The sequence below is a fragment of the Nycticebus coucang genome, chromosome 1 (genome assembly GCF_027406575.1).
Source record: "Nycticebus coucang isolate mNycCou1 chromosome 1, mNycCou1.pri, whole genome shotgun sequence".
NCBI lineage: Eukaryota > Metazoa > Chordata > Mammalia > Primates > Lorisidae > Nycticebus > Nycticebus coucang.
In genome coordinates this window covers 72,812,208-72,833,050 of record NC_069780.1, presented here as the reverse complement: position 1 = coordinate 72,833,050, position 20,843 = coordinate 72,812,208, and the positions used below count along the sequence as shown (strand labels likewise).

The 20,843-nt window shown below is 37.7% G+C and overlaps 1 protein-coding gene across 3 annotated transcripts in view; it reads left to right on the top strand.

The window, feature by feature from the left end:
• The window catches only part of TTC29 (tetratricopeptide repeat domain 29), a 248,458-nt gene that overhangs the window by 5,883 nt on the left and 221,732 nt on the right, over positions 1-20,843 (top strand). For 2 of the 3 annotated variants that reach the window (XM_053595498.1, XM_053595481.1), the window contains exons 1-4: positions 3,330-3,469; positions 4,087-4,133; positions 9,086-9,183; positions 11,698-11,781. In XM_053595498.1, the coding sequence (XP_053451473.1) occupies positions 9,092-9,183; positions 11,698-11,781 (176 nt within the window). In that variant the 5' untranslated portion in view covers positions 3,330-3,469; positions 4,087-4,133; positions 9,086-9,091. Of the gene's footprint in view, positions 1-1,759; positions 2,044-3,329; positions 3,470-4,086; positions 4,134-9,085; positions 9,184-11,697; positions 11,782-20,843 lie in introns of those variants that run through there. The other variant, XM_053595489.1, reaches the window with a different exon arrangement.

Sequence of the window (20,843 nt, the reverse complement as noted above, 5' to 3'; positions counted from 1 at the left end):
GCAGTTCTTAGTAACAAAAATAAAGCTGGGGGCATCAGCATACCAGATTTTAGTCTGTACTACAAAGCCATAGTGGTCAAGACAGCATGGTACTGGCACAAAAACAGAGACATAGACACTTGGAATCGAATTGAACACCAAGAAATGAAACTAACATCTTACAACCACCTAATCTTCGATAAACCAAACAAGAACTTACCTTGGGGGAAAGACTCCCTATTCAATAAATGGTGTTGGGAGAACTGGATGTCTACATGTAAAAGACTGAAACTGGACCCACACCTTTCCCCACTCACAAAAATTGATTCAAGATGGATAAAGGACTTAAACTTAAGGCATGAAACAATAAAAATCCTCCAAGAAAGCATAGGAAAAACACTGGAAGATATTGGCCTGGGGGAAGACTTCATGAAGAAGACTGCCATGGCAATTGCAACAACAACAAAAATAAACAAATGGGACTTCATTAAACTGAAAAGCTTCTGTACAGCTAAGGAGACAATAACCAAAGCAAAGAGACAACCTACACAATGGGAAAGGATATTTGCATTTTTTCAGTCAGACAAAAGCTTGATAACCAGGATCTATAGAGAACTCAAATTAATCCACATGAAAAAAGCCAACAATCCCTTATATCAATGGGCAAGAGACATGAATAGAACTTTCTCTAAAGACGACAGACGAATGGCTACCAAACACATGAAAAAATGTTCATCATCTCTATATATTAGAGAAATGCAAATCAAAACAACCCTGAGATATCATCTAACCCCAGTGAGAATGGCCCACATCACAAAATCTCAAAACTGCAGATGCTGGCGTGGATGTGGAGAGAAGGGAACACTTTTACACTGCTGGTGGGACTGCAAACTAGTACAACCTTTCTGGAAGGAAGTATGGAGAAACCTCAAAGCACTCAAGCTAGACCTCCCATTTGATCCTGCAATCCCATTACTGGGCATCTACCCAGAAGGAAAAAAATCCTTTTATCATAAGGACACTTGTACTAGACTGTTTATTGCAGCTCAATTTACCGTTGCCAAAATGTTGAAACAGCCTAAATGCCCACCAACCCAGGAATGGATTAACAATCTGTGGTATATGTATACCATGGAATACTATTCAGCCATTAAAAAAAATGGAGACTTTACGTCTTTCGTATTAACCTGGATGGACGTGGAAGACATTATTCTTCGTAAAGCATCACAAAAATGGAGAAGCATGAATCCTATGTACTCAATCTTGATATGAGGACAATTAATGACAATTAAGGTTATGGGGGGGAAGCAGAAAGAGGGAAGGAGGGAGGAGGGTGGGGCCTTAGTGTGTGTCACACTTTATGGGGGCAAGACATGATTGCAAGAGGGACTTTACCTAACAATTGCAATCAGTGTAACTGGCTTATTGTACCCTCAATGAATCCCCAACAATAAAAAAAAAAAAAAAAATGGGGAGGGGTGAGCAAAAAGGTACAGCAAGGCCCTGTCCTGGTCTCATGGGACATTTCTGCTTTCGTTGCTGCATCTAGCTGCAAGGGAAGCTGGAAAATACGTTCTTTTTTCCTACCAGTGCATGCAGTTGAAAGTCGAGGATCTGTTAGAAATGATGGACAGTGGATGTTGTGGTGACTGGTGAGCAGAGTCTGACCCAAAAATTAAAATCACATGCTATTGGTCTGTAAAAAAAATAAAATAAAAAAAAATGAAAACAAAGGTCTCTAATTGAATTCCCTAGCTCTAAAGAATCTTTTTTTTTGCAGTTTTTGGCCGGGGCCGAGTTTGAACTCACCACCTCCGGTATATGGGGCCGGTGCCCTACTCCTTTGAGCCACAGGCGCCACCCTAGCTCTAAAGAATCTTATGATAAGCAGCAGAAGAAAGGAATTAGTCAAAGAACGGCCAGTGAAAATACAGAAAGCAGTAGGAATAAGACCAAAGAGGAAGGAGCCACCTACGAGAGCCTCCTTGTGAGAAGGGAGGTGGATGGAATCCACAAACCTCTAAGGCAGATAAAAGCAGCAAGGGCTGAAACAGCAGCACACAGGTAACGGTGTTGAGGCAATGCTGAAAACTGGAAAAAATTTTCATGAGAATAGAATGGGTCTTACTGACATTGGGGGAGGGGTGGAGCCCAGGTACAGATAGCTGCAGTGATCATTGGAATGTCTGATGTAAACTTACTTGCTGGAAATAATTTAGCATTAAATAATTTGTTGCAGCAAATTAGATGTTGGAATGAAAGTGTGATTATGGTTGTTCTTCTTGTGGTTCAAATAGAATCAATTTATGCTTCATACAATGAATTCCTGTGAGCAATATCGCTGGCTCACTATCCTACAATGTGTAACAGTAGGTATTGAATAAAAGCCTAATTTCCAGCACGTCTGTCTTTGAGGTGTAATAAGCAACTAGCTTCACTCCTTTGCCCCATGTAACTATGAGGGAATGAACAAGGAAGCTCACTTCCTTGCACTTTTCTGTGAGAGAGGAGATGGACTGATGGGCTGAAATGAACAATATAGTATAGGCTATACTAACTATAGCCTATACAATAGTATACTATTGTATTCTATGGCCTATACTAACTATAGTTAGTATAAATATAAAATCTTGAATTACCAGTAAAATTTCAAAAAAGGAAGGAAGGAAGGGAGGCAGGGAGGGATGGAGGGAGGAAGGAAGGAAAGAAGGAAGTAAGAATTAAGACAGGAAGGACAGAAGGAAGGAAGGAAGGAAGGAAGGAAGGAAGGAAGGAAGGAAGGAAGGAAGGAAGGACAGAAGGAAGGAAGGAAGGAAGGAAACAAGGAAAGAACAGAAAGAAGGACAGGATATGGGAACAGTCTTTAAAAGGCACTTCGAGTATTTAGTAGGTCAGAACTCAAAACTGAATTATCTTTCTGAAGACAGGATTGAGAACGGTATTTGTTTGGGTTCTGACTGCAACAGGGCCTGAGGAAGAGGAAAGTGAAGGACTTATCTAGGTGGATAAAGTGCTATCAGGTTCGGGAGGTCATGAATGCTAACCTCAAGGTTTTACCATCAATCCTGAGAACAAAAGAGAAATGCTGCAAAATATTGATAATGCAGTGCCGTGAAGGAAATGATTCAGGCAGAAAATTCAAGACCCTTGGGCTATGCGAACTAATTTCTGACAGCGGTCCAACTTCTGAAAGCAGCTTGAAAAGCCCGCTGCGCTGAGTCCGTGTACTTCTGCTGTCAGTAAGCTCCGCCCCAAGGTCCACCCCCAAGCCAGAGCTTCCCCAATCCCGAGCCCCTGTTTAGCTTAACCCCGCCCCCTACCGCCCCGCCTCTTCCCCCTGTTTCCCTGGAGACGTTCTCCGCGTCCCCTCTCTAGGCCCCGGCGGCTCCAAAGCAAGGGGGCTTTGAGGGCGCCCAGCGCCTGTTGCCTGTGGGGACTCACTGTGGCGGAACGGAAAACTGGAGTTGTTCCCTGAGGCCAGTCCGCTAAGGTTCGTGGAGGAAAGGGCGGGGCTGGCGACTGGACTTTCTCAGCACCTTGGAGAGGCGGGCTGTTCCTCCAGGCGGTCCCCTCCTGACCCCGATAGACCTTCCTCCCTGGGTCTTTTTCAGGCTTTCTGAGTCCCAGGCCCTTGCCATTTACCTCAGGGAACGAAAGAGGAGTAGGGAAAGGAGCTCCCGGTTAACCACCTCCCCGCCCCCGGGGGCAGTGAAAAATAAGGCAATTGGTTCTATTTATTTAGAAATAGGTGGAAACAGAAGGAGAACTGAGATGCTTTCGTTTTGGGTAAAGATAACTCCAGCTTATAAATTTAAAATAACAAGTGGTTATCCTTAATATTATATTTGTATTGAAATTTATCAATACATGTACATATTTCAATTTGGGCATTTCACTGAATTAGTGATTAGTTTCTCTCATAGGATCCAATACACTTTGGGATTTTTAAAAAGAGTTCATCTAATCTTGGGTAGTAAGTACTTAGTATTTGTTGTATGAATGAATCTTACTCCCAGACTTGGGGTGAAGAGAGGAGTTATTCTATTAACTGATTTGAACTTTGTTTCTTCACTCCTTTGCTATCTTTCTTTGCTTCTTGATTCTCAGGCTGAAGTTTGCAAGCCTGGAGAGACCTTCAGCAATAATCTGCAAATGTAAGTGAAGTAAAATGTGGCTTGCCTTCAGATACCTTTCCTGCTTTATATTTTCATTTAACCATCCAATAGATGTCATTTGGTAGAAAATGTATACTTTCTACTTATTTTATTTAACAACCTATCTAATTACCCACCACGGGGTGCTAGAAGTGAGTTATTTTTTACTTTTCTAAGGAGCATATTTAGTGATATTTCTTCCATAATTTTCTTTAAACTTTCATAGTAAAGAGCTTGTGGTGATGGTGTGAAACTTTTAATTTTTATGAAGCATTTTGAGTAAAATCACATTTATTGTGAACTTTCTTGCTGATGTCTAGTAAGTTTTCTTACTGTGGTTTATGAGCTTTATTTCTCTCATCTCAGTTTTTACCCCAAGGTGACTGAGCCCTGGAGACACTGGTCAGCCTCAGACATAGTCCCTCCCTACGTAGCCTCTTGTCTACACAGTCTAGGCCTCCCCTCTTTTGTGTTTCCTGATGAAGGCATCTCTGGGGATAGAGGACAGCAGGGTTACTCTTTGAAGAATTTTACTTGGGGGCCAGGAACTTAAACTCATACCCTGGGACACATTTGGCCTGACCCAGCGCTCTCAACCCTTTCATCCTATATTTCTCAATTCTCATTTGTCTTTGCATGTGGGGGCCAAATTTAGACTGTAACTGTGGTACAAGAGCCAACCAGCAGATCAAAGAGTGCACCAATTCTCTTCTGAATACCAACAGTGGAGTGGCTTCAGGCAGCATTTTGATCTTTGTCTCAGCACCAGTGGTGCCACAAGTAGCACTGCCCACTTGCTAGCACTGGGGGAGCTGCCTCTGGGTCCTCCCAGCATCCTGCTGCAGCTTGGGCTCCTGGGCTGAGCTCCTTTTGGTTTTAGCCAGAGAGGTACCTTTCATTCACCTTCTCCCTTACTGACTTGAACCTGAGCAATTTCCCTTCCTGTAGTCACACCTATGTTACATGTTTTTATCTGTGGTGTTCAGGGAAGCCTGATGAAGTGCCGTAACTAATGGTAATGTGTTCCACTTTCACTCACCCCATAGCACTAGTTCCCTTCCTCCTCCTCGAGTCTAGGTTGGAACTTACCTAAGAGTTGAGAACACCATCTGGCCAACATCAGCAAAATGATGCAACTCATATTAACAAAGAGCAAAAGGCTTTCTTTGCTTTACAGATATACTTTAAGCCTCAAATGCTATTTCCCTAAACATGCTAGCATTTTTTTCCACTTATTTTCCCATTGGCTGCATGCTAGAATACAGCTACTTCCTTCTTGAAAATTCAGCATAAGATGGAACTTATCAGGCACAAAAGACATGGTGATTACTTAGATAAGAAAATAATTTGATATAGGATCCCTTTCAATATTTGGTGTATATCATGTATTATTTGTGTCATAAAATTCAGTTCACATATTATATGTTATATAAAATAAAATACCTTCGGTGGCTGAGTATTGATTGTGAGCAACAAAATGCCCTTTCTCAACAGGGATAGGCAAGGTGGGATGTGGTGTTTAGAAGCAAGGAGGGAGCCTGCTCAGCTTCCACCCTAACTCTGGTTTAAACTTTCCAACATACATTGGTTGAGGTATGCTGTATTTTTTTCCAACAGGCAGTTAATAACTTTTTGCCCACTTTATCATTCAGCTCTGACCACCCCCTATTCGGAGTTTGTGCCTTGAGGCTTGCCAGCAGGGCTTGCTACTTACACTAAACTAAATTTAAGAGTAAAGGTGTTCCTGCTGCTAATGTTCTCAGATCAGAGGAAAGCAAAATGAAGGAACTGGATCTGAAACTTTAATGGTAGGAAACGTTGACTGAGAATTTGAAAGAAAAAAAAAAAAGACTGTGGTTGATCTGTATGACAAAGGAGACATATTCCTCTCCATGTATATTATTTGCATGTGAATTCCTTAGATGCTTATATTGTCTAACGTGGATCATCTCACTCAAGTAAACATCAAAAAGAATAAACTTTATATAACATACTGGTGAGGCCAACTTTTGTGGGGGGTTAAATGTACCTTGATGGGATGCGTTAGGGAAATCTTCCTAGTGTTGGGGGAATCACAAGTTTCCTCATTTTGAAGCTCCTTGGTGAACCCTTCAAAGAATGCTGCAGTTATGCAGAGATTACCCGGGCCTCAGTGCCTTGATGAGCCAAGTGGGGCTCTTAATAGGTATTAACTCACAGAGGGTGGAATACCCCAACTGAAGCAAACAGAGTTTTTTGTTTTTTTTTCTCTCTCTCTCTCTCTTTTGAAATCTGTTAGGGCTAGACAGGCCAGGGGGTTAAGAACTAATGTTTCCCATAACATCGGAAAACTGTGGAAGACAGTCTTCACAGCTTCTCAGAGTAGGGTCATGTGAGGTGGGTTCGGGGAGTCTTCTGTGTCCCTTTAAACCCATACATGTGATTTAACCCTCAATTGATCATGACTTTACCCCATTTTCTGCATGATGTTGCCCTTTTGTAAATTCTGGTTATCCAAGGAACTCAAGTAACTAATATAACATCTAGTCAGAAAAATAGATTTTTTTTGTTTAAAAAATAATGAAGTCATTATATTATTATGTTATAATAAAGTATAACACTATAAGATGTTTTCTAATGTTTGTTCTGTTTAGACTGTGCACTTTAAAGCTGTAACTGTATAAAAATAAGTTTTCATAAATCCTACCATACCTTACTATATAGGTAGTATATAGGACTTATTATATCTAAAATAAAACACGGGTCTGCATTAGAATTCTCTTTAATTGTAAAAAATTATTTTTAGACCAGATTAATTTTTTCCCCAGAAACAAGACTGCCCATTTTTACAATGAATTTCAAAATATTTTTCCTCAAGTCTTAATGCCGTTCCATGTCTGGCCCCACCATGGCTTTGTAGCACTAGAGGAATATCATGTCTCAGCCAAGCACAGGCAGCTCTGCCTCAGGTTTGGCTACCTCTCTCCACCGCCACTCCTATCTAAACAACACAATCTCTCACTCAGACTTCATAGACCCTGCCCAGCCGGTCTCTCTGACATTGCTCTTCCTCCCCTTACCATCTAACCTCAAAAGGGAATTCAGAGTGATCCTAGCAGGTGAAAGTCAGATTGTGTCACCTGTACGCTATAGCTCTTCCAACGGCTTCTTACCTCCATCACCATAAAATCCACTGTCCGCAGTGTTCAAAACTTCAAAAGCCTAAAATATTGGACCCTACCAAAATTCTCATTAACTTCCTTGGCCTCATCCACTTCTCTTATTTATCCCTTCTCTATCAGTGAGCATTTGGATAGTTTTTAGTTCCCTACTTTATTTTTCATTGTAAAATCTTATCATCTGATGTGCTATATATTTTGCTTGTTTGTGTATTTTCTTTCTCCGTATTTACCCCACAATGTAAATTCTGTGATGTTAGATATTTTTGTCTTTATGTTCACTGCTGTATCTTCAACACCTAGGATAGTGCCTGGCATCAAGTAGTAGCTCAGTAAATTGCTGTTGAATGTAGTCAAGGCCCAGATTGATTATGATTTACCCTAGGTCACACAGGTCACCTCTGCTGGTGATAAGTGATTTAAAGCCTGAAACAAGCTTTCTAGTTGCTTGATGATGCTAAGGGTAGAGTCCAGCTGGTGGACATAGTAGGAGTGAGATCAGGAGCCTCTGGCCTTCTGGATGCCTCTCTATTTCAGTTCTTTTACATTTGAGAGCCCTGGCAACATGTGACAGTTTTTCTATTCTAAGTCCACAGACATCATGGACTTCTTTCTCTTTGGGGCAAGGTTTAGATAACTTCATTTTATAGACCTGCATTTCTTATTCCTCATCACTGTGACATATTGCATTTTCAAAACAAGGGCTGCCACAGTGTCTCCAATGCTAAATTCTCTTCTTAACAATGTGACCTTGATAGTCTTTCATCAATGGGTAGTTTTGTGTTCATTTGCCATGAAACTGGGCAGGCTTGTTATCACGATAGAAAGATGCTATGCAATTTCCAAGCCTAGACCCTAAATGGGGATACAGCTTCCACCTCACTTTTCTTTGGGATACTTGCCTTTGGAGCCCTGACCTACTATATCAGAAGTCTGAAGTTGCCATGCAGTTGGGAAGCCCAAGCCATGACAGGAAACCTCATGTATGTGTTCTGGCAGACAACCCCAGGTGATTACCAGCTAATAGTCAGCATCAACCACCGGATACCTGAGTGAAGACACTTACAAATGATTCCTATGCCCCACCACTGGGTTACCCCAGCTTCTGAATCTCCTCAGTATAGACCTCAGTCATCATGGAGCAGAGAAAAAGCTGTCCTATCATGGCTTATCCTAATTCTTGACCCAGAAGTGTGAGAAATAACATTGTTTAAAGCCACTTTTTTAAACCAATACATTTTAAAGTGATTCATTATACAGTTAGAGCTGTGTGATTTCTCAGGAGAGTCGTCTCCTTTTTAAGAATTATTCTTAGTGTCTATCACCTTGAAAAGAAAGCCTTTGAGAGTGATAAGGCTTTTAGAAAACGACAAAGTATGAGCAATTTTCAATCATTGATTATAACAGGAAAGCAAAGTACAAACATTGGAAATCCATAGCTATTCTAAAAATCTTCATTCTTTAATTTCAATCATGTCCCTTTACAAAATTCTTATGAAACCCGATGATTATCTGAATCATCAGTGCATTTATTGGGTTTTATCATTATGATATTGTGTTGGAGATAGAGGCAAGAAACAAATTGGCCAAAAGGCAGACAATGAAAGAAAATAATAAAAGAAGCAACCTGCAGACTACCCTCACTGAGTAGCATTTCTGAAAAAGAGAACGGTAGCTCTACATGCAGAGACATTCTCAGCAAAGATGACAGACTGTGGCTCTCTAATAACGTCTTAAAGGATCCTTTGAAAACTCAGTGCTTTAAACCATCATTTCTGCTTATTTTTTTTGTAGTCCAAAATGACCACCTTACCCCCACTGCCCATGACACGCCCAAAGCTTACAGCCCTAGCCAGACAGAAGCTGCCATGCTCCCCTGGAACAATTCCAAGGTATGTGCCCAAGTTTCCACTTCTTTTCCTGAAGAATGAATTTTCTATAGTAAGCAATATCAATAGCATATCTAGAAAATAAAATTGCTAAAAGAGTATTAAAATTTGCTATTTTAAAGGATTGGTGAACCTCATTCAAATGCTAAAAATATATTTATTTATCAAACTGGTGGTTATTTGATTGTTTTTTTCCTATCACAATTATATGTGGTATCATGCCTCCAATAGAGTTTTGGAGATAAGTCATATTTTAAAAATATATGCAAAGAATAGAAAGCAGAAGTTTTAGGGACAAAAGGCGATTGCTTTTAATACTCAAGGCTCCAAGTGCTGACTTCTGTTTCGGAGGAAGGAGGGTGCTGCCTTGCTTCTACGGTCGAGTGCAGGTATGAATTAGTTCATGAAATGATGCTCCAGCTGAAAATGCATCATCAAATCACTGCCCATGAAAGGCTGCTGAGCTACTGGAGTTGTTGCTAAGAAAATGCAGAGCAGAAAACTCAATGCATTTTTTGCATAATTATGACTATTAACTGAGATTGGGCTACTTTGAAATTGCCCTTTGTAACTTTATTGACTTTTAGTGATACACATATTATTTATCAACAGAAATATTTTGCATATGTAGGTTTGATTATTTTCTTTGTATGCTACTTTTCAATTCCTATAAGGCATAATGATCAAAGTTTTATAAGACTTCTTTATTCTCAACTTCATTTTTAGTATTTCTGGGAAAGACCAAAGTCCTTGAACCAAAATAAATATATTCAGCTTAACTAACACAAAGATTTTTTTTTAAAAAAGCAAATCAGAATTTCCTTTTCCTAGAGCTGAGAAATCTTTCAATAGACGCGTAATTCATGTGCATACTACATATACATGTTCTCATTTTTTTACTTTTGAAAAATGTGAAATATTTGTAAAGCCTGAAAAATCTTATTCTTTCTTTTTTAGTGATTATGATTACATTTTGTTTTCAAGATGAACAAAAACAAAAACACAGCCCCATCTCCCACTCTTAAGATAAACTGGATTTAAAGGAAAACTTTTTCTTGGTGGCGTCTGTAGCTCAGTTGGTAGGGCGCCAGCCACATACACCGAGGCTTTTGGGTCGGAACCCAGCCCAGGCCAGCTAAAACAACAATGACAATGGCAACAAAACCAACAAACAAAAAAAATAGCCGGGCTTTGTGGCTGATGCCTGTAGTCCCAGCTACTTGGGAGGCTGAGGCAAGAGAATCACTTAAGCCCAGGAGTTTGAGGTTGCTGTGAGCTGTGATGCACACCAGGGCACTCTACCCAGGGTGACAGCTTGACATTCTGTCTCAAAAAAAAAAAAAAAAGAAAACAGGGAGGCGCCTGTGGCTTAGTGAGTAGGGCGCCGGCCCCATATGCCGAGGGTGGTGGGTTCAAACCCAGTCCCGGCCAAACTTCAACAACAAAAAAATAGCCTGGCGTTGTGGGGGGCGCCTGTAGTCCCAGCTGCTCAGGAGGCTGAGACAAGAGAATCACATAAGCCCAAGAGCTGGAGGTTGCTGTGAGCCGTGTGACGCCATGGCACTCTACCAAGGGCAGTAAAGTGAGACTCTGTCTCTACAAAAAAAAAAAAAAAAAACAAAACTTGCATTTCTCTTGTTGAAGTAAAATATTTTTATCATGACCATTCAAGGCAAAGTTTATATAAACATTTTTTAATAGCTTCTGAAACGGTCTATGAAACTAGTGTATGGTGCCTCCATGATCACATTAATGTACACACCTATGATTTAATAAAAAAACCCAAAAAACACAGTTATTTGTTTTGTCTGACGTCCCCATGGTTATGAGAGATTGATAGCATGCTTATTTTTAAAGATAAAAGAAGGTGTGAAAGGGGACACACTATTTTCTCAATAAAGTCTTCTTTAAAATCATTTTGCACTTTGACCCTTTAACAATAACTTGAGTTTGGGAGGTGCCTATGGCTCAAAGGAGTAAGGCGCCGGCCCCATATGCTGGAGGTGGCGGGTTCAAACCCAGCCCCAGCCAAAAGCTGTAAAAAACTAAAAAATAAAAAATAAATAACCCCAAAAAACAGAAGTTCAGGGCAAGATTTAGTAATGTTTGGGACAAATAAGTTTCGCACATTTTTACCAAACAGATGTTCTTGACTCAAGATTCTGTGCCAAACAAAATACGATTTTAGCAGTTGAAAAACAATACTGTGAAAAAACGTGAGCCAAATGGAAACCCTCAGAAGCTTTGAAGAAAAAGCTTCACGTATTTAAGAATGTGAATTATTTCAATGTGTTGGTATTTTATTCACTTATGCACTGGGTTTAATATTCTTCTCTACTCTTTTCCATTCAGGAAAATTAAAATTTTGAAACTATCAATCAACAGCTTAACTCCATAGCTGTTGTAGAACATGTCTTATACCCTGAATATTTCTGTTCTCCTGGTGGCATTTTATATGTTTGGTAGCTTTTCAACTTGATAAGTCAGTGCTTTCTTATTTCTTTCCATTTCATTTAGGTCTCAGTTGATCAAAGAAAAAGATGACATAGATCATTATCTGGAGGTGAATTTCAAAGGATTGTCAAAAGAGGAGGTTGCTGCGTAAGTACAACCTCTTAAAGGTACTTTCATATGAAGTTTGTTTCTTTTGTCTTGATTCTTTATTGAAATTTCAATTTTCTTGTGCAATATACTTTTTCATTGGAACATGGCATTTAAAAATTAAAGGTCATATTAAATAGTGATAAGTTATGTCTATTGATCTTACACATATCAAAGTCTTTAATTTTATGGCTCTCAAAATTCCCATATTTACCACAATTTTATACTAGCACATTTGCAATGTTTAGTTAAGTCTGTGCCATTAATTGCATGTTAACTTCTATTTTAAGGTGTGTTGCCTCCATGGGGGGTGGGGGAAGAACATCTTTAAGAAAAAAGGTTCATATATCCTTTTTTCCTGGTGAAAACAAAACAGAAAATAAACAACGACAAAAATAAAACCCCCCCAAAACCCTATGTATCTTCGTTTCCCTCCCAAGAACTCACACAAAGAATCAATGGACCATCATTTATTGGTTAATTTAAAGATATTTTTAAATTATCTAGATTTATGTTTTAAAGGAACAATGTAAACTTCGTCATTTTGCCACAAGTTAGAATGTAATTTATGGGATGAATAAAAATAGTCTAAAAATTAATGTAGGTTAGTGAGAAATGAATAGAAACCTAGTGGCTCTGTTACCGTCATATCTTTAAATGTTAAGTATTGAAAAATGAAACTCTTCTAAATGCAAATACATTTCATTTTATGAAATTCAATAAGTTTCAATTGAAATATTTTATTCAGCAAATATTTCAGAAAGATTCTCTTTTTTTAGTGATGTCTAATACTACGGATTTTGCTGCAGAAGTTTTCCTCTTTTGATGTAGGTTTCATATATTCTAAAATCCTGAGTCTTCTGATATATTCCTTGTAATTATATTTGTTAAGTTACATTTAACAGGGAAAAACAAAATAGTTAATTCTATCAATAGCTACTTCATAGAATGACAAAATTTCATAGTAACTGTAATCACTCACTTTTGCAGAGCAGTATAGACTGCCTTGTGTAGTATCTGTAATTTTTAGCTAAATATTATTCTGATTGTTAATTCTTTAACTTTCTACAGTAATCTGGTGGATAAGATTAAATCAATATTATGTGATAGCACAGTTACTTCTTAAATAAAAATATACGTGAGCAATGTTTGCATCCTGATTTAAATATTATATTGAAATAGCTTTAATTGGCTTAAGAATTGAATTAGAAACTAAACATGCTTCACATAATTTAACAAAATAGAAATTCTTATTAAAAAATTCTTTCAGTGCAGACTAAAAAGAATAATTTTATCTAAGAATGCAAAATAGGCTATGGTGATGAATGTTCACTTAATATTATTTTTCCACTGAAGATATTACCAAATTGATTTCAAATTCATCATTATGCCACAAGTAACTGCAAGCCTGGGTAGTTCTCATGCCTTACTATTACATTCTCTTTAAAGCTTCTTGCACTTGAATGCTTTCTTAAACCAAAGCCCTTTCCATAAGATAGCAGATGCAAATCATTTGTATGAAGATAGCTTGTGGACAGCTCTTTATTATGTTTTTGATTGATACACATTCTAGACTTTGCCCCAGACAAACTAATTGAATACATAAAAAGGAAGAAATTGATGAATGATTTCAGTATCTCCCAGCAATGCCCAGCAGGTGCCATGAAGAATTATGCACATTCTTTTAGCCAAGGAATTGCTGCATAAAACTTTTTATTAGCCATTCAACTTTAAAAAGATAAATCGATCAACAAGCACCAATTAAGCACTTACTTTATATCTAATACTAGGTTTTTCACCATGGGAGACACAATGATATTTTATTGTAAAATGCTTGGCCCCATCCTGGAAACTTAACATCTATTTGAGACAATGAGACCAATGAGCAGGAGACAAACAAGGAATGACTGAGAGCTGATTGTCCTGTGAGGGGCAGCCTCAAGGTTGAGAAAAAAAAAACAAAGAGGACCGAGATGGTAGGTTAAAACTTGTCCAGGAAGACAGATTTTGAATTTGGCTCCCTGTCTGCTAGCATGATAAAATGATCTATAGTTAAGTCATAGATATTCAGTATATAGAGATGAAATGGGTAGAAACTGAAGAACTAAATTTTCTATCGGACAAAAACAACATCTAAGACGTGTCTTCAAATCCCTCTCTCTACTGCCTTATTCTTCTTTAACATGGGAATAGATTTATTTATATATGCTTATATATAGTAATACAACTGATGTATACTAGGTCAATATCTCATAATATGCACATACTCCTTATCTAACCCAAAACAGTACCTTGTCATCTACCCCCAAATATGCCAACTTACTTATGTGTAAACTGACACACTGTGGCTTTCCTCCTCCTGCGATGGGTGGTGAGTTGCTATTCTTGAAGGATACTCCCTCTGTGTGCTCTGGATCCCATTCCCTCTCAACTGCTCCAAGACTTTCTCCTGCAGTTAAACATGTTTTCTTTTTACATAATCCATGTCTCCTTTTCCATTGGATCGATCTCACTACTATTCATGTCTACTGAAGTGTTTCCCTCAACTTCTTATTTCCCTCCAAGTTCTACCCATTTTTCTCTACTCTTCCACAAAGCAGACGCATTATCTTGGTATTTTCACAGCCCAGCCTTGCCTCAGTTGATGCTAAATAGGTTTCCAATGCCAGTGCCCAGTGAAATCTCTTTGTTCAGTGTCACCAATGGGCCTCCATTTATATCACCTCCACTGGTTGTATTTCTTTCTTTTTTTTAGAGAGGCAGAGTTTTATTCTATCACCCTCAGTAGAGTGCCGTGGCACCACACAGCTCACAGCAACCTCACTCCTGGGTCCAGGCAATTCTCTTGCCTCAGCCTCCTGAGCAGCTTGGGACCACAGGTGCCTATTACAATGCCTGGCCATTATTTTGTTCCAGTTTGGCCAAGGCCGGGTTTGAACCCACCACCCTCAGTATATGGGGCCAGCGCCCTACCCACTGAGCCACAGGCACTGCCCTCCACTGGTTGTATTTCTGTTTTCATCTTGCTTGATGTCTTCTCAGCGGTTGACCAAGTTGAACACTCTCATCTAGAACATTCTGTCCTTGTGACCTCCAGGAGACCAAGTTCTGTGGTTTTCCTCCAAACTGTACTGCCTCAGTCTCCTTTGCTAACTGCCTTTCTTTTTTCAAGTAGTGAGGAGTCCAAAGGCCGAGTCCTAGGCTTTCTACTTCAGCTACACTCTCAACCTGGACCCCAGTCTTATTAAACATTAGCAATTACAAATTTTGATGACTACGAAGTTTGTAAACCAGCACTGTCCTCCCCATCCCCATTCCACATTTTTAGATACAACTGCTTTCTTGACATATATACTTGGAAATATAACAAACGTTCCAACATTAATATAACCCCAAATTGGACTCTTGCTTCACCCCAACCCTTCCTCCTTCCCCAGTATTATCCAGTATTCTTCTTGCAGGAGCAAATAGCACCAAGGCATCCTTCAGTCTTGCCTTGCTCACCACTACTCCCGTCTAACCCATCATTATGCTCTAGCAGGTATAACCCCAAAATATATCCTGTGTTCATTCACTTTTCTTCATTACACTGTCTTACCAAAATTACTCAGATAGTCTCCTAACTGCTCTTCCCACATTCACTCTAACTTCAATAAAATCCAGCTGCCAAAGTGATATTTTGAAAAGTTAGATCCCTTTAATCCTCTGCTAAAAACCCTTCAAGAGCTTCCCTGTTGCTCTTGTGATAAAATCTAAACTCCCCATTTGGTACGATGTATTGTAACAAACTCCACACTCCTTGTTTGGGACACTATTTGAGTATGGGTAGACTAAAAGCCCTGATTTTGCCACTATAATTTATCCAGGTAACAAAAACTAGTTGTGCCCTGTAATCTACTGAAATAGGTAAAATAATTAATAATAATAATAATAATAATCTAACCTCCTCACCTGGCCTGAAGCTGTGTATGGTGTGGACTTAGCCAAACTTTAGACTCATCTCATTGTCTCCACCATCCTTTCTCCCCGTGTGGGCTCATGCTGACACTCCTTACCAGGCAGGGGCCACCTTGAATTTGACTTCCCCACTGACCTCCCCATTCCTTGACCTCAGGATAAGATTTAAATGAGTAATTGAGCAGGACAAGCTAATGTAGCTGGTACAGGAATGGCCAAATCCAAGTGAGATGGGATCATTTTACTTTGGAATGGGTAGAACTGCTCAAAGTCAAAGGGCTTCTGGTTTTCATCTACTTTTGTGAAAGGGATTTCAGTATGGTTCATTACTTTTTAAGTGACGAGATTATTACTGTGACTTACAGGAATATAGCACCTGAATGGAATCAAATGTATTGTATTCATGTTTTATATTTGACAAAGATGATTTTACTTTATTATATAAATGGTCAAATGGGTCACTGATACTGTTTAGCTGATTTTTAACAATTAAAGTCATGTTAGAAATGTTTCTACATTTTAAATTCTGTATAATATTATCAGAATGCATTATTGTTTTTTGAAATAATTTAAAATATCACTTATTATCATAAGTACTTTGAGTAGCTAAGAAGCAAAAGTGTCATTTATAGATGGAAATGAAATTTTGGGGAGGCAGTTTTTACATCTTTAGCTATGCATATGAAGATACAAATAAACAAAATCATCTGGGGAGAGAGAATGTTAATCTCCTCAATATTATTTTCTGCTTCACATATCAAGCTCTGTTATGTGGAAGGATGGATTTGGTTTAAAATTGTGTGCATCTCTAAAATCTGACTTTTAGATGTCTTTCAGCATCCATCAGTTGATGTTCATTGAGTGAGTGTCAGGACAATCAGTTACCATATTAAGTGAGTCTGTGCTGTAAAGAAACAAAGAATTGGGTGGCACCTGTGGCTCAGTGGGTAGGGCGCTTGCCCCATATACCAAGGGTGGCAGGTTCGAATCCAGCCCTTGCCAGCTAAACTAGAAGTGGCAACTGCAACAACAACAACAAAAATAGCTGGGCACTGTGGTGGGCCGCCTGTAGTCCCAGCTACTTGGGAGGCTGAGGCAATAGAATTGCTTAAGCCCAGGAGTTGGAGGGTGCTGTGAGCTTTGACGTCACTCACTCTACAGAGGGCGACAAAATGAGACTGTCTCAAAAAAAAAGGAAAGAAACAAAGAATTGTTTATTTTCATATCTTTGAAAGCCCTTTTCTCTCACCTCATTTTGAGGCAAAATCAGCATTTTGCCTATCTAAGTTTTCATCTTGAATTTCAAAATTATCCTCTAAAGGTGCTTTTTGGAAACTACTGATACACTTGCTATTTGCAAATCTAACACTCTGATCTCCTTGATAGCCAAACATTCTAATATATGAAACAAAATGAAGTCGTTTATTCAGCACATACTATTTTATCATAAATTTATAAGAATTCAGATCCCTTCAGGTATATTCTTCCTCTACTTTATTTATCATCATTTGCTTTTGAAAAATTTTATAAAGCTGTGTTGTTTTTCTCTTCAAAACATTTTGTTCTTTTGTAAAACTATAAGTTAACTTCTCTACAGTAGTTTGCAAATTAAACTTTCTAAATAAGCCAGTTGCAAAGTAAAGGGCTATGTGACTATGATCTTGGGAAAAGAAGGAAAGGAAGCTCCCCTCTTACCTTCTACTTAGCAAGTTGGATTTTAAGATCTTCCTGATTCAACAAAAAGTGATTTTTGGAGTTCCAAATGGAGAGACAATGCCTTACCCTCTCCTGAATATTTAAAAAAACAGGGCAGGCAGGAAAAGAAGAGGAGAATCACTTCTTTTTTGAGACTACATTTTCTCATTGTCTCCTACATCAGATCTCTAGGATGTGAAATCAGGAATGAGATGACTTTTTGAGCCATGATTTAAAAGAAGAGGAAAAAAAAAAAAGAGGTGAGGATGACAAGAAGAGGAGAAGGAGGGAGAAGAAGGAGAGAAGGACAGAGAAGAAGGAGAGGAGAGAGGAGGAGGAGATAAGAGTTTGAAATCAACAAAGTCAATCTTGGTTAAAATTTTAGAATTTAAGAACTGTAGTTTGAAGGAGCTTTTTTTTTTTTTTTAACCCAAAACAAATGAGAGCAAAATAATAATATTCACTGGGAACAAAAAAGATCTCAGATTTTCAGAAATAAAATCTACGCATAAAAGAAACCATTTCAAATGTCAATAGGCCATAGAAATGCCAATTTCTTAGGCATTTATGTCTTTTTCTCCTTTAAAGACTTGCTTTAAAATTATTTTCACATGTGGTACCTAAGCTTAGCAGCTCTAATAGACATTTAAAAATATAAATTAACATGTTTCTTAAAAATATAAATTAACATGTTTCTTAAAAACAAACAAAAAAATATTTCTAAGGGATAAACAGAAGAATTATTACTTATGGCTCTGGCTATTATAGGATCTGATTTCTTCCCCAATTGGAAACTTGGCTTTGCTACATAAACTTGTGTAATCTTGAGCAGGTTACCAAATTTCTCTAATCTTTGATTTCCACAACTATTTGGAGAATGTAATAATAATGGAAATTCTCATGGGAGTTAAATGAGATTCTCTACATGAAACACAGGTGGACAATACTCAGTGCAGACTATCTATTATCGTTAACTGTCATTGATCATTTTTCTTTGGCTTTTATAGTACTTATTAAGGATATAAATAACATCGATTTTATGTGTTTATTTAGATAATAATTTATCATTTTCTTTAAATATGTTTGGCTACACCTTTTGCCTTGTACTGGGTGTCATTTTCATCATGTTCTAAATACAGGGCTTTAAATAAGAGCTGTATTTCATATTTATAATGCTATAAATGAGGGAATAACTTTATAAAACTTCAACTCATATTGAAAACTTCAGAAACTGACCTATACCGTATGAAGCAACAAAATTTGTATATCCTAATAATATAATCACATCTGAAATTTTTCTGTAAACCCTTTAAATTCCTTATCAGTATAACATTGCTTTAAAATTAAACACACAGTTTTAGAAAAACACAGAACATAGCCAGAGAATGTGGTTCTTCTTACAAGAGTTTCTATGTGTATACTCATAATTGCACAATGCACTCTTCTATTTAGAAACTATTTGGGAAATTCCTTTTTCAGCATTATGGGACAAAGTGATAGATAAAAAAATGGTAAACATGGACGAGCAACCAGGTAGCAAATGAATCAGTCAGAACTATCAGTCAGCTGGATGAACATCGCTCTCAATTTGTGGGGCAAGATAGTTTTATTATGTTGAGTTTTGTCTTTAATATTATATTCTGCCTGTATAGGAAAACAGGGAAGATTCAAAACTATTTAAACCTTTTTCAGTGTTCCATTATGGTTACAAAAAATCCTTAAAACTACTGATGTTACTACAAGTATGTAAATATCCTACTCTGGCCTATAACCACATCCTGTTGGAAATTGAAGACGTTATAATAACCAATGATATTATCTCAGTACTTAAGGTAAACCCAAATTATGGGCTTGCAAGAACTCTTTTTCTTCCCTAGAGTTTTTACAGATATTACCGGATCAGGGTCCTTTCTGGTAAGCATTAGGTAGTGCCTACCTCTACATTAGAAGAGTATAATACTACTGTTCTCTTTTGAAGTAAAACTTCTAAATGTCTAGGTATAAGAAATATAAAAGATAATATAAATTTGTAGGAGATAATTTTCCTTGATAGTTTTAATTAGATTGCAGGAACTTTTAAAACTATGTGTTTGTACTGGGATGACTCTGTGAGACCATTTTAAACGTTCCATGTTCTCTTTGATCTAGGAAGGCAACTTATCCAGATATATACATACAATAACACATAGACATATATGTAAGCATGTCTTTTACATATGTATTTCATGTGTGCACATTTTTATGTATGCATGTATATTTACTGTGTAGATATACTTTCAGATTCCATACTTTTAACTATTAGTCTGTTTTCCATATATTACTATACAATACAGTTTCCTACATATTACATATTACTGTATAAAAATCTTTCAGTATATTTTAAACACTTTTCTTCAAGCTGAAGTTGTTAAGCCAAGTTAAATATGAATATACTTTCTTTCATTACATTTTACTTTATTGCACCTCACAGATTATTTATAGCCAGAAAATGCAGGCACAGAACGTATCCTCTTATTCCCCCAAATTCACACACCCCAGCCAAAACTTGACAGTCTCTTTATAAGAAGAATATCAGGGATATTGTGCAGATATAGGTTAACCAACATCAGCAAATGTGTGAAATCCCTGACACATTATGAGAAAAAGCTCTAGAAAAATAGCCTACACGTTGTACTATAAGGAAGGGGATGGAGCCCCCCTTAGGCCAACCCTGTTGACTTAAAAACATATATAAAATTAAATTTTCTGATTTAGGTGGCTAGTCCATATTGTTTTCCATGGAAAGCTTCCATTTTTCCTACCCTAGGTAGGTTACATTTGTGAGGAAGAAGCTCAAATACTGAAATGCCAGCAGATATGGGGAAGACAAGAGAATTGGCCACTACTCAAAGGCCAGACTCTCTGGGGATATACTTTAGAAAGGCAAATAATGACTGGGTCCTGCAGCCAAGGGTTTCAAGATGTTTACATTGTGTCAGAATTAAATAATTAGGATTTGGTAACAAAGCATTATTTTGGTCACATTACTGTTTCATATGGGGGACAAATGACTAATATATTTTAGAAAAGTTTTATTCATATGTTTTGATTTATTAAATTTTATGTATTCTAGGGCTTTATGTTTAAAGATTTTTGGTTGTTTGGAAATTCACTAATGTTAATTGCCTCCGTCCTTAAAAAAGTTAAAATTGATTATGTATCAATTTATTAATATTTTGATTAATATCATATCTTTCAAAACTCTTGATCTATAAGAAAGAATCTTTCCAAATTTCTTTTGTGCTTTTTTTATTTTTTAAAAATTCTCAGGTGGCACTTTTTTTATTTTTTAAAAATTTTCGGGTGGTTCAGTGAGCAGGGCGCTGGCCTCATATAACAAGGGTGGAGAGCTCGAACCCGGACCCAGCCAA